At 47.3% G+C, this 13,875-nt stretch overlaps 1 protein-coding gene across 3 annotated transcripts in view; it reads left to right on the top strand.

The window, feature by feature from the left end:
- USP7 (ubiquitin specific peptidase 7) overlaps positions 1-9,708 on the top strand; it is a 70,140-nt gene extending 60,432 nt beyond the window's left edge. For all 3 annotated transcript variants that reach the window (XM_024233506.3, XM_054533446.2, XM_054533447.2), the window contains exons 17-31: positions 26-127; positions 319-424; positions 1,256-1,348; positions 1,433-1,500; positions 1,859-1,959; positions 2,735-2,888; positions 3,308-3,375; positions 3,857-3,965; positions 4,059-4,136; positions 5,364-5,464; positions 6,744-6,843; positions 7,334-7,453; positions 7,626-7,697; positions 7,841-7,931; positions 8,373-9,708. In XM_024233506.3, coding sequence (XP_024089274.1) covers positions 26-127; positions 319-424; positions 1,256-1,348; positions 1,433-1,500; positions 1,859-1,959; positions 2,735-2,888; positions 3,308-3,375; positions 3,857-3,965; positions 4,059-4,136; positions 5,364-5,464; positions 6,744-6,843; positions 7,334-7,453; positions 7,626-7,697; positions 7,841-7,931; positions 8,373-8,479 — 1,470 coding nt within the window. In that variant the 3' untranslated portion in view covers positions 8,480-9,708. The remainder of the gene's footprint in view (positions 1-25; positions 128-318; positions 425-1,255; positions 1,349-1,432; positions 1,501-1,858; positions 1,960-2,734; positions 2,889-3,307; positions 3,376-3,856; positions 3,966-4,058; positions 4,137-5,363; positions 5,465-6,743; positions 6,844-7,333; positions 7,454-7,625; positions 7,698-7,840; positions 7,932-8,372) is intronic.
- The last annotated feature ends 4,167 nt before the right edge of the window (positions 9,709-13,875 follow it).

Genomic DNA, 13,875 nt, shown 5'->3' with positions numbered 1-13,875 from the left:
TAATCTATTCTTAATATTTTTTCAGGGATTTCCACAAGATCAAATTCGATTGTGGCCCATGCAAGCAAGGAGTAATGGAACAAAACGGCCAGCAATGTTAGATAATGAAGCCGACGGCAATAAAACAGTAAATATTGTTAATAGCGTATCTGGTTTGGAACCGTGCAGAAGGCGTTAGTCCTCTGCACTTAGTGCAGCTTGTTTCCCTTTTGGTCCGCTTAACTAGAATTGGACGTTTTCTTCAGTACTTGACTGTAGTTTTTCGCTCTGTCACCTAAGCCATTAGACTTCTAAAATCAGCGTCTCTTTTGGAAATAGATGATTGAGCTCAGTGATAATGAAAACCCTTGGACAATATTCCTGGAAACAGTTGATCCCGAGCTGGCTGCTAGTGGAGCGACCTTACCCAAGTTTGATAAAGATCGTAAGTGCCCACGAGACGCCTGCCTGCACTTAGAGCAGTAGCGTTGGATTCCTGGATTGTTGTTCTAAACACACAGGGTTAAGCCTTCTTCCCTTGCAGAAAGATCTGTTGATCAATTCCACAAATGCTCACTAGACTTCCTGATGAAGTCAAATAAGACTGACTTGGCTGCGAGTTTCCTGTGAGGCCCGGAGACAGTAGCAGCCACGTGGGGCCGTCCTGTTCTGTCTTCAGTCTCAGCTGCTGTGCTGTGCTAATCACGTTGGTCAGATGCTAAAGAGCAGGGTTGCAAACGTTGTCTGTCAGGGACCAGATAGGCAATATCTCAGGCGTTTCAGGCCTTTCTGTCTGTACTAAGGCGGCCACAAAGAATATGTAAATGAGCGGGCTGGCTGTCTTCCAGTACAACTTTCGACAAAACAGGTGGATCGGAATTTGCTGACCCTTGCTATAAAAATGACAGACTTTTATTGCTGTGAGTGGTCACTTCTGGCAAAGACACAAGACCTTGCGCAATCTTCCCGTGGCAACGCTCTTCCAGCCAGTCAGTGCCAGGTCTCAGAACTAGGAATTCTAAGTTTGCTGCACTCAGTACCGTCTTGACTGTCTAAATGTAGTGGGTTTCCATGGGTCTGATGTTTGGAAACTCAGCGGTCATAGCCTCAGCTTCGTGAATAAGCCACATCTGAAGTAACTTTTAGGTACCTTAAGCTGTCATTTCACTTGTCATTGAGCTATTCAGCTTACTGGTTTCTTTTGTTTGTTTGTTTGTTTTTTAAGCATTGTGCTGAGTGTTTGGATCTTAACAAAACTTGTTTATTAACCTTGTAGATGATGTAATGTTATTTTTGAAGATGTATGATCCCAAAACGCGGAGCTTGAATTACTGTGGGCATATCTACACACCAATATCCTGTAAAATACGTAAGTCCTTCGTGCACTTACCTTCTGAGTAGATTTTGCTCAGCACATTGCAGCTACACATTTAAAATATCTTCTTTCTCCTAGGTGACTTGCTCCCAGTTATGTGTGACAGAGCAGGATTTATTCAAGATACTAGCCTTATCCTCTATGAGGTTTGGATGGTTTATTTTTCCATAATTAGTATATTCTTAGTAGTTTGTGGAGGGTTTTGTTTGTTCTTTTTACCCCGAATTTGTTACAGTGTTAGGTCTACCAGCTAACTCAGAGCCTCAGATGATCTTGAGAATGACATATTTAGATTTGTGATTTTTTTTTTAACCTGTTTTAGAATCAAATCTGATTGTTACATATTTGTGGATTTATTCATTTAGCTTTTCCCGTTAACATTTTAACTTAAAAGGTGGATAGAATTGGGTGTAGAGAAAACACTTAAGTACATGGAAGACTATCTGGCCATATTAAACGTTAGACAACCTTTGCAATGTAACAATTTTATATCTTTCACTGTAGGAAGTTAAACCGAATTTAACAGAGAGAATTCAGGACTATGACGTGTCTCTTGATAAAGCCCTTGATGAACTAATGGATGGTGACATCATAGTATTTCAGAAGTATGTACTTTGTGAAGGATTGTATCACTTTCGTACTAATTTCAGGATTTTTTTAAGTTGTAGAACCAAGAAACACTCGTACCTAGATCCTGAGCCACGTTTTTGTTTTTGTTTTTTTAATGTAACTCTGTTGAGAGGCTTTCTCTGGGTTTTGAAATTAGGTGTGGTGAACATTTTCATCTCATAAAGCTCTTCTCAATTCCTTAAAAATTCCTTAAAATGTCTCAAGCGCACGTGGCAACTGTTAGCAGAGTGGGAACAATTGCTTCCTTCCCCTAAGATTTATGAAATCGAAACTCCTTAGAATGTACCTACCTGGGTAATTCATTTCAGTCTGTCTTCATGTAAACCAGCCAGTCTTTGGTCTTAGACACTCAGTGTCTGAAAGCGGCTCGATGGCACACGAAAGCCCAGGTTTGTTGACTCACGGTCAGAGACTGGGCTCCACCACCTGTCAGGTCTGTGGGCAAGACAGTGCGTCTGAGTCTGCTCCTGTAGAGGAGAGCAGATGCTGTTACCTAAGGGGGTTTTGTTTTGCAGTGGGATGAGAATGTAAAGCCACTACATTGCGCCTGGCTCAGTGCATCCCCATGCATACTTGCCTCGCTTACAGAGGGAGCTCAGGCAGATGCCTGGCCCCCTCAAAGGGGAACCTGAATTTATCTTGCAAGAGAGCCCTGTTGGTGTCACTGTTGTGTAAAAGATGATGCCATTTTTACCAGCTACCCTCTGCCATGGACTTTGATTCAGACTGCAAACTTTCTCCCTCCACCAGGGATGACCCTGAAAATGATAACAGTGAATTACCCACCGCAAAGGAGTATTTCCGAGATCTCTACCACCGCGTTGATGTCATTTTCTGTGATAAAACAATCCCTAATGATCCTGGATTTGTGGTTACGTTATCAAATAGAATGAATTATTTTCAGGTATTTAATAAATGCTCCTTTCCTCTTCAGATCCCACTCCAGAAAGACAAATTTCTTTCTTAAAATGCTTGTTGAAGAAGCTATCTCATGGTTTTGGTTCAGAAGGGGCTATGCCCGAGGAAATCTCCCACTGAAGTGGATTCAGGCTGATATTGCCATGGGAGCTAGAATAATCGCCATCAGAAAAGAACCTGTAGACCTCACCATTAAAAGTGAAAACCCTTTAAAAAGTTATCTTCATCAGATATGCTACTCCCATGGTGATTCATTAAGGAATAATATAGTTTATTCCTGTGTAATGAATTTCTAGGGAATTTAAATTCAGGCTGCTCATAGCACATTTTAAGTAATTAATCATGAAGTTTATGACCAAGTTTCAATTTTTCCCCAAAATGTGAACCTTCCTTTCTGTGTCTCAGGTTGCAAAGACAGTTGCACAGAGGCTCAACACAGATCCAATGTTGCTCCAGTTTTTCAAGTCTCAAGGGTAAGTCACATGCGCGGACACTTGCTTGGTCTTGACTGCATGCTTTCCACAGTTCATTGAAACATCTTGGAACTAATTTTAATAATTAGCTCGCCATTTCACCTGACATGCCATTTCTTGCTTAGTTTCAGAATTGTCACCACTCACATCTTGACCACATTACTCTGAGATGTTAAAATAATTGACAGCCTCATCCAAAGCCAGACTGACTTTAGATACATCCTCAGTGCATCTCCCATGTGTCCAGCTGGTCAGTCCTGCCAGGCTGCTGTGTGTTTTGTCACTACTGCAGAGAGCATTCAAGTGTGACAGCGAGTGGGACTTAGTTCTTGGGAAACAGGAGTATTAAGTTAAACCCCATGCTAGGTCCAAATTTCAAGACCAGGTGTAAGGCCAGCGGTTTGCTTTTATGCTCACTCACAGATATTTGTTTTTAGGCAAATAAACAAGTCATTTATTTATATGCTGTTTTCTTGTGTAGTTATAGGGATGGCCCAGGTAATCCTCTTAGACATAATTATGAAGGTACTTTAAGAGATCTTCTACAGTTCTTCAAGCCTAGACAACCTAAGAAACTTTACTATCAGCAGGTATGAGTCCAAATTAATGTAACTGTGGGTCATAAAGAGAAGGCTTGGGGTTTTGGTGACGGTATCTGATGTGAATCTTTCTCTTCTTAATAGCTTAAGATGAAAATCACAGACTTTGAGAACAGGCGAAGTTTTAAATGTATATGGTTAAACAGCCAATTTAGGGAAGAGGTAAGTTTTTTTAATACAATGAATTTTAATTTTTATTGGAACTTGCTTATTGTTTCTACCTGTCCCCAGACATTGAAAACTAAGACATCAAAGAAAAACACTCCCAACAACAGCACATGATCGGGGCTGGGGGAGCCCTGGGCCAGTCTTTCCTGCCTCCTGGCAAGACCTCCTGAGGCCTCGTGTATCACATGTTGAGCTAAGGAACCATTCAGCAGCCAGCCCTTCCCTTCTGGGTCCCACTGTGATGCTTGCGCATTGCCACTTGGCTGAGGGGGAGGATTCTTCTCCAGCTATTCCTGCCGCGGCCTGATCTCAGGGAGTCCAGCAGGCCTGTGAATGGAGCAGTCCTTGACTCTGCGCTTACTCCCCAAGCTGCTAGTGTAGACAGCTCCAGTGTCACATGCTTGCTCCAAACAGAAGACACACCCAGCCACATTTTAGATGGTTCTTTTTTGAGACAGGGTCTCGCTCTGTCACCCAGGCTGGAGTGCAGTGGCACCATCACAGCCCACGACAGCCTAGACCTCCTGGGCTCAAGTGATTCTCCCACCTCAGCCCCCCAAGTAGCTAGGATTATAGGTGTATGTTACCACGCCCAGCTCGTTTATATATGTATATATTTTTTTGTAGAGACAGGGTCTCACTATATTGCCCAGACTGGTCTTGAGCTCCCGGGCTCAGGCATCCTTCTGCCTCGGCCTCCCAGAGTGTTGGCATTACAGGCATTAGGTAGTTCTTCAGAAAAGTCTGCGTGCCTATTTGGATGCCAGATCTCTCACCCTTTCTAGCTCTACAAGTATAGAGGGAAAATTCGAGACATAAATAGCCTCACCTTTGTAGAATTGAGCTCCCTGAAGGCCCACAGTCTGCCTCTGGTCTTGTATCTGGACCAGCATTCCTTTCTCATTGTGCTGAGAGTTGGGAAGGCCCTGGGTGACGCTCGGGATCATTTCCTGAGAAGGTGTTCTGTAAATGACAGGCTTTTTGCATCAAGGCTACTTTTGTTAACCTCCTGTTAGTATTTGGTTGGTTCTAGATTAGGGCCAGTGTTCTCACTGTGAGTGAATTTACAGATGAGGGAGTTGGGGTGGGAATGAGAGCAAGAACGTGGGGGCCAGCTGGGGACAGTTGAGAACAATGATGCAGCTTTCTCCTCTCTTCCTTTGTGGTAGCAGACCTTTTATGCTTTCTTGAAAGCACTTATTTTATCTTTTCATTACTTAGGAAATAACACTATATCCAGACAAGCATGGGTGTGTCCGGGACCTGTTAGAAGAATGTAAAAAGGCCGTGGAGCTTGGGGAGAAAGCATCAGGGAAACTTAGGCAAGTATTTCTTGAGCCCAATTGTGGATGGTTAGTTTAGGGGTGGCAGTAACGCTGACCTCTGCAGTTGCGTTGGTGGAAATCACCCAGCCGGGATCCATGTGCATCATTCCCAGACTCAGTGGGGTGTGCCTCCATTGCAAAGACAGTTGCACAGAAGCCCAACACAGACCCAGTGTTGCTCCAGGTTTTCAAGTCTCAGGGGTAACCCTCAAGCCCGTGTGGTGCAGAGGGTTATGCGTGTTTCACAATTAAGCCATGTTTTTCCTCCTTCCCCTTGTATCTTCTGATAACATTAGCTGTAGTAAAAAGGCGCAATTCCCATAGAAAAGCCAAACAGAGGAAGGATATGATTCCATTTGAATGACGAACTGAAACTGGAAAGGGTGACTCCTGATTTTGTATTTGACAGATTGAGTCACTTCTGATCCATCTAGCCAACATTTGGGCTGTAGAAAGAAGCCCCTGAATTGATTGTTTATTTCAGAGAGATGGGCATGATTCTCACTACTTTCCCCTGTAGTCGCTTGGAGGACAAATGGCTTTTGGGGCCATTTGGTTCCCAAACTTTCTTTAGTTTTAATAAAACAATTATTAACCAGTGAGACCCTAATCTGTTACCTAATAAGAGTAAGTGAGGAAAACGCCTCAATCAGCTGAATGTGAATTCCTTGTGGGAGAGGTTTACACAACTTTTGGAGGCCCAGTCTGTACATCTCTGTGCCCAAATGTGGCCACTTCCACTTTGTCCAGCAGAGCCCTTTAATCTTATGCTTCGAGGGGACCCCCTCTCCGTGCCTTGCCCCTAGTCTCTGTTTCTGATATTTTAGATCCTCTTAAAAAAAAAAAAAAAAAAAAGGCTGGGGGCATGGTGGCTCACGCCTATAATCCCAGCACTTTGGGAGGCCGAGGCGGGCAGATCACGAGGTCAGGAGTTCGAGACCATCCTGGCTAACCAACATGGTGAAACCCCGTCTCTACTAAAAATACAAAAATCAGCCCGGTGTGGTGGCACGCACCTGTAGTCCCAGCTACTCGGGAGGCTGAGGTGGAAGAATCACTTGAACCCGGGAGGCGGAGGTTGCAGTGAGCCGAGACCATGCCCGTTGCATTCCAGCCTGGGCGACAGAGTGAGACTGTCTCAAAAAAAAAAAAAAAAAAAAAAAAAAAAAAGACAAGGATATCGTGGTAACTTTCTTTCTTTCTAGAAAACCATTTTATTTTTATGTGAATATATATACTTCATTTTGTCCTATTTTTTTTTTTCCTCTCTGTTCAGGCTGCTAGAAATTGTAAGCTACAAAATCATTGGTGTTCATCAAGAAGATGAACTATTAGAATGTTTATCTCCTGCAACGAGCCGGACGTTTCGAATAGAGGTATCTGTCCCTGACACTGTTGGCACCAAAGAGAATTCATGAGCCCCATCTGCTGCATATTTAAATATCACAGCAAGTTGTACAAGTAGCTTGGTCTGTGTTTTTGTACCAGTAATCGAGGTATATGATTCCATGAGTGGACCTACAGTGTTCTTGCACAGAAATTAGTCCTCAGTTTGGGTTACCAACGCAATCCAGACAGAAACTGTGGATCACTTGAATTTAGAGCTGTTGACATTTCCACAGGAACTGGGGTAATACAGTATTCGGCCTCTTAAAATTCAGTTTTTTGGGGGAGGGGGAAGAAACTTGGGTATCTTCTGGCTGAGACTCCCATGAGTGCCCATCACTCTGGCTGGATCTAGGTGTGGCATTTTTTAGCAAAAACAGGCATTACCCTCCGGATTAGAGTAGTGTGAGAATTGAGATGTGGACACTTTGACCACGTCACTTGCACTTACAGAACTCTGTCTGTCGTCCGTGTCCCCAGGAAATCCCTTTGGACCAGGTGGACATAGACAAAGAGAATGAGATGCTTGTCACAGTGGCGCATTTCCACAAAGAGGTCTTCGGAACGTTCGGAATCCCGTTTTTGCTGAGGATACACCAGGTATGATGTTGTTGGCCGTGTGGCTCGCATCAAAACCTGGAGCATTTGAGTGGCCGCTGTTGCCGAATCTGCGCTCCTGCTGGGGTTGGGCGTTGGTTTTGGCAGCTGCCACGTGGTGTGGCCTGGGGGTGCTGGGACTGCCTGTGTGAGCACGTGTCCTTTGCCATTCCAGGGCGAGCATTTTCGAGAAGTGATGAAGCGAATCCAGAGCCTACTGGACATCCAGGAGAAGGAGTTTGAGAAGGTGTGCAGCTGGGGCCTCCTGGGGGCTTGGCGGGCCACAGGCTCAAGCCTTGCCTAGCATAGCGGCCTAGGCTTTTTTGCCAGAGATGTGAGTTTTGCTGATATACAGAAATAACGGAGGAGTTTTAATTTTTTTTCTTTTAGTTTAAATTTGCAATTGTAATGATGGGCCGACACCAGTACATAAATGAAGACGAGTATGAAGTAAATTTGAAAGACTTTGAGCCACAGCCCGGTAAGGGTTCTCCCCCTGGGGGATGGTGTGGGTTTCACACTAAGAAACAAGTGGTCTGGGGCTGGGAGGGGCAGCCCCAGGGTCAAGTGCCAGCTCTTCTCTCTCCACTGGGCGACCTGTGGAACCAGGAGCAATAGCATTCCGTAACCTCCGAGTTCTTAACAGATCCTTACATCCTTTGTAACCTGTGAGTTCTTCAAGGAGAGAAGCTTGGACGTGTGTGCAGGGTGATTGAGACTCAGGGTTGTGAGGGCAGTGGGTCTGAGGTGCAGTCAGGGTGTGGGCCTCCTTAGCTCCAGGTGGGTGTGCAGCTCAGGTCCTGGCTTCCCTGCGAACTTACCCTTGGGGAGCCACGGGGATGCATGCCTCACTGGCCACCACCCCGCTGAGGGGTTCCAGGGCTGCTCTGTGGCCTCACTTGCTTTTCTTCATCCCCACCAGGTAATATGTCTCATCCTCGGCCTTGGCTAGGGCTCGACCACTTCAACAAAGCCCCAAAGAGGAGTCGCTACACTTACCTTGAAAAGGCCATTAAAATCCATAACTGATTTCCAAGCTGGTGTGTTCAAGGCGAGGACGGTGTGTGGGTGGCCCCTTAACAGCCTAGAACTTTGGTGCACGTGCCCTCTAGCCGAAGTCTTCAGCAAGAGGATTCGCTGCTGGTGTTAATTTTATTTTATTGAGGCTGTTCAGTTTGGCTTCTCTGTATCTATTGACTGCCCTTTTTGAGCAAAATGAAGGTGTTTTTATAAAGCTTGGATGCCAATGAGAGTTATTTTATGGTAACCACAGTGCAAGGCAACTGTCATCGCAATGGGGGAGAAGAGGTTAGTGGATCGGGGGTCCCTGGCTCAAGGTCTCTGGGCTGTCCCTAGTGGGCACAAGTGGCTCGGCTGCCTTCCTGGGGTCCCGTGCACCAGCCCTGCAGCTAGAAAGTCTTGTGTTTAGGCTCGTCTGACCTATTTCCTTCAGTTATACTTTCAATGACCTTTTGTGCATCTGTAAAGGCAAAACAGAGAAACTCACAACCTAATAAATAGCGCTCTTCCCTTCATTGTGTGCATTGTCAGCCCTTCCTCGGGTTCTCCTCCTCCAGCTGCCTGGGGGCTTTTTAATAAACTCGTCTCACCTCGTCAGCCACTACTGTCTGCAGCCCCTTTGCAAAGTGGATGCACTGAATACAGTCCGAACAGACATTGTGGGGGTCTTTTTATTAAATCGAGAACATTGTTAAATTCAATTAAGGTTTACTCTGCTGCCTTGGCAGACTTACGATCTCAACAGTTCATACGAGCAGGTGAAAGAATTATAAACAGAATTTCGGTAAAGTGGAACAGACAACAAGAAAGCCTTTTAGCAAGAGGGCATGCTCACTAGTGGTTAGTAAGCTGTCGACTTTGTAAAAAAGTTAAAAATGAAAAAAAAAAAGGAAAAATGAAATTGTATATTTAATGAATGAACATGTACAATTTGCCACTGGGAGGAGGTTCCTTTTTGTTGGGTGAGTCTGCAAGTGAATTTCACTGATGTTGATATTCATTGTGTGTAGTTTTATTTCGGTCCCAGCGCCGTTTCTTTTTATTTTGGAGCTAATGCCAGCTGCGTGTCTAGTTTTGAGTGCAGTAAAATAGAATCAGCAAATCACTCTTATTTTTCATCCTTTTCCGGTATTTTTTGGGTTGTTTCTGTGGGAGCAGTGTACACCAACTCTTCCTGTATATTGCCTTTTTGCTGGAAAATGTTGTATGTTGAATAAAATTTTCTATAAAAATTACAATTCAGTGAGTGACGTGGAAGTGGAGGAAGATTTCTACTCTCCCTGGAAACAGGCCTGGGAAACCTTGGCATTTGTAACAAGGTTTTACTGAGATGGACTTTTCCTTCTAACTCTGTTTTGCGGGGGCAGGGTCTCTTGTTTTTGTTTCTTCTTTTTTTTTTTTTTTTTTTTTTGCCTCTAACTAGTCACATTTACTCTTAAGAAATAAAAGGTTTTCCAGGAGAGAACTGTGTACAAATAAGGTGACTGGAGATGTGACCTGATGTGTCACGAGGCCCCTTGGGGCGGCAGGCGCTGTCGTGGGCGTGGTCCTCGCACCGTCCCATCGGCCTTGCCTTCCAGCTCCGTGGCACGGTTTCCTGGTCTCTGGGCCAGTGTGTACCTTGGAGTGACTTCCTTTCTCAACTTCCACTGCAGTGTGTGTGCCTTCTGCTCTGAGAGCTGCCTTGTGACCCGTGTGATAGAAAGCAGGGAGTGAGGGTCCCCGGGGACCTGGCCCTTCCGTCCTTCCTCCCCCAGAAAGAGGAGTTAGAGCAGGGGTGCGAGAGCCGTTCGCTGTGGGTTTGTGTTTGAACGAACATTAAGGTGTCTTTTTTTTGTTCTGGGCTGGGGGTTGGCTGTAGTCTTAGGTAACTGAAAGTTCCTACTCTCCCTTAAGATATTAAATGACTCTTTTTCCAAAGAACGTGTTGTAATGTTTCCGTCGTGTGCCGCGTTCCCTTTTCCACTCACTCGCAGTTACAGTGTCAGGAGTTTGAGTTTGTTAAACTAGTTTTGGGGAAACAAGCTGAATTTTAAAGAAAAATGAACTCCCCTTCTCCGGCCTCACTGTAACCCCTGGGATTATTGTGTCCTCTCCCTCTGTGGGGTGTGGATGCCATCTGTTGACAGCATTCGGAGTCTTCACAGCGGGGAGCCCTGAAAACCACTGCGTGACGGCGAGGGCCTGCTGTGACAGTGGCCCTTCCCGCGCCCTCACACACAAGAGCAGCGAGCTGAAGCAGTCTTGTTTCAAAATGAGAAGAGCAGCCAGGCACGGTGGCTCACGCTTCGAGCAAAGCCCAAGGGAGACACTATGGGACCTGGCAGAGTCCCCTGCAACGTGGGTGCCGTGACAGTGGCGAGAAGCCGCGTCTAGACACCATCGCTTCCTGATGGAGGCCCTAACCCAGCTTCTCTTTCACGAGACGGCAAGGACATTTGGCGTCATACATAACGTCCCTCATTTGCTGTGAGGCAAATGTTTATGGTGCCAGGGATGGAAACTGTGAGTAGTTTAAAGTCTCAACTCTGAAACCACCTTCACAGTTAAAGCAAATGGGCTAAAACCTATAGCACCTGGGCCAGATGCGGTGGCTCACACCTGTAATCCCAGCACTTTGGGAGGCTTGAGATGGGTGGATCACTTGAGGTCAGGAGTTCAAGACCGGCTTGGCCAGTATGGTGAAACCTTCTCTCTACTGAAAACAAAAATTAGCTGGGCTTGGTGGCAGAGACCTGCAGTCCCAGCTACTCTGGAGGCTGAGGCCAGAGAATCACTTGAACCCAGGAGGCAGAGGTTGTAGTGAGCCAAGACTGTGCCACTGCACTCCAGCCTGGGTGACAGCGTGAGGGAGACTCCGTCTCAAAGCCATAGCACCTGAAGATTCCTTGAATTACTAAGGCGAGGTGTGTGAGTAAGACATCTCTCTTGTGGTTTGGGCTTATGCTAGGGTCAGGGTTGGTAAACTTTCTGTAAAAGGCCAGAGAGTAGGTATTGTGTGATGGTCTCTGTTGGGACCCTCAGCTCTGCCAACATAGCATGAACACAGCCCTAGACAACAATTGAGTGGCGAGGCTGTCCCACAAAGCTTCGTTTTTAAAAACCCCTTTTGTAGGTTTACCAACCCTGGATTGCAGGAAATGAACTGTCATCATGGCTTGCTATAAGGGCCTCTTGGGCCAAGAGAGCTTCAGATGAGATAGCTGAGTCACTACCTCCTAGTGGTGTAGGTAGGTCCCCTGGGAAGGAGGGGAGTCAAGATAACAACCAGGCCTTGCCAACCCCATTGGACTACATCCCTAAGGCTTTTGTGTGAGGGAGTAATGGGTAGTGTTTCCGGCCAGCCTTGCTACCACCCTGTTCTCACCCAGTCGTGTTCACCAGAACTTTGTCACAGTGGAGCTTCTGGCCACCTGTGGCTATAAAGCACTTGAGATGTGGCTGAAGTGGCAGAGGGGGTTGAATTTTAATTTTATTCTAATTTGCACATGTGGCTGATGTCTTCTTTACCGGGTATGCAGTTCTAACAAAACATTCCCCACCTCGGGAGTTACAGTGACTAACTCGAGGGCTGTTGAGTGCTGTGTGAAGCACAGGCATTGGAGTGGTCGTTCTTTATGGCCTACTCCCTAAAGCCTTCGGGACATTGGTTTTCTGCGTGAGAACAGTTAAGGACAGACTCCCCCATCCCTGCGTCTTGCCGTTGGGGGAGATGGGTGCCTGTGCATCTTCTGGTGACTTGCCTTTCGCAGCCTTTAACTGAGTGAGGCCTGGGAGCTGGAGGCCATGAATGGTCTGTGAGCAAAACTGCAGGTTCCAAAGGGAGGCCCCCTCCCATCAGCTCCAAGGGGTCACTGACCCCCTACAGGCTGCCAGCTGTCAATGACTGGATCTGGGGGTTCACAGCATGGTGCCTGCACAGCACGTGGACAACTTGGGAGAGGGAAGAAGTTACGGATTCAACACCCTTGAAGTCCAGTGCCCAGGAGTAAGAGACTGGCACCACCTGTCCTTCCCCACCCGTACTCAGCATCACTCAGCCCTTTGAAGCTCATTGCTGCAAAGCTGGTTTTGCAGCGAGGAGGCAGAGAAAGGTGGTTAAGGCCAGCCCCTCCCCGGTGGTGAGGGTTAGTCCGGGAGCTGCTCAAGTTTCCCAGCCTGGCCTTGATGGCCCCTCCATGCCTTTACCCCACAGGGCATGGCTCAAGGCCACGTGCACCTGGCGCGTCTTTCTGCCCCGGCTGAGCTGAGAACTCCAGTAGGGAAATGGTATGGGTGGCATTGTGAGGAAGGCCACCAGCAAACTCTGCCCACGAGCTGGCGCCAGTGCCACACCTGCCCATTGGGCTCCTGTGAGAAGGTGGGGTGGGGGCTGTTCTGACTCTTGCCTCCGGCTAATTAGGAGGGACAGTGGCAAGAAACCCCTTGTGACAACCATTGTGCACAGTGAGCCAGCCCTGAGAGGTCAGCAGCGAGGCGTCTGATGGCCCAAAGTAGGCCAGAACCCTGAGCCGTGGGGGCTTGAGCCTTGCCCAGTGTGGAGCAGGCATCTGTCAGACCCCCACTGGCTGCCCGCCTCACCTGCCTGTTTTCCAGGTAGCCCTAGCTCCGCCCTCTGTGCGGGGTAGGATGGGGGCTGTCCCCAGTTTCAAATGAGGGTTCAGCAACTTGCCAAGCTCATCTGCCAGTGGTGGGCTGCCCCTCTGACAGGCCCCAAAGCTGGGGAAGAGGCCGGCCCTGGGCGTGGAAAGGGGTCAGGGAAAGGGGTGCAGAAGGAAGCCCCGGCCCTGCCCTAGCTTGGCCCTGCCCTAGCTTGGCCCTGCGGCAAGGTCTTGGCATAGGAGAACCTAAGGCTTCCCTGGGACAAAGCTTCAGACACATGAACACCGAGAGACTTAGAACACTGGCTCAGGTCCTGTTGTCTAAGGCAGTGGCTGCAGACACCCCGAGGCTTGGGTCTGGGGGTATTCCAGGGGGCTGGGCCAAGGGACAGATGAAGTCCCGCCCCACATGGCAGCCTCTCAAGACCCCAGTTCCTCTGCACCTACACCTTCAGACAACAGAACCTGAGAAGCCTCGACTTTTTTTTTTTTTTTAATGTGTATTTTTGTTTGTCTTAGTTTTTTGAGATAGGGTCTCACCCCATCGCCAAGGCTGGAGTGCGGTTGTGCAGTCATGGCTCATGGCAGCTTTGACCTCTTGGGCCCAAGCGATCTGTTTGCCTCAGCCTCCCAAGTGTCTGGGACTGCAGGTATTACCACCATGCCCGGCTAATTTTTTAATTTTTTGTAGAGACAGGGTCTCCCTAGGTTGCCCAGGCTGGTCTCAAACTCCTGGGCTCAAGTGATCTTCTCGCCTTGACCTCCCAAAATGCTGAGATTACAGGGGTGAGCCACCTCGCCAAG

The sequence above is a fragment of the Pongo abelii genome, chromosome 18, assembly GCF_028885655.2.
Source record: "Pongo abelii isolate AG06213 chromosome 18, NHGRI_mPonAbe1-v2.0_pri, whole genome shotgun sequence".
Taxonomy (NCBI): Eukaryota; Metazoa; Chordata; class Mammalia; order Primates; family Hominidae; genus Pongo; species Pongo abelii.
The sequence above is the reverse complement of the archived record's forward strand: the minus strand, read 5'-3'. Positions and strand labels throughout refer to the sequence as shown.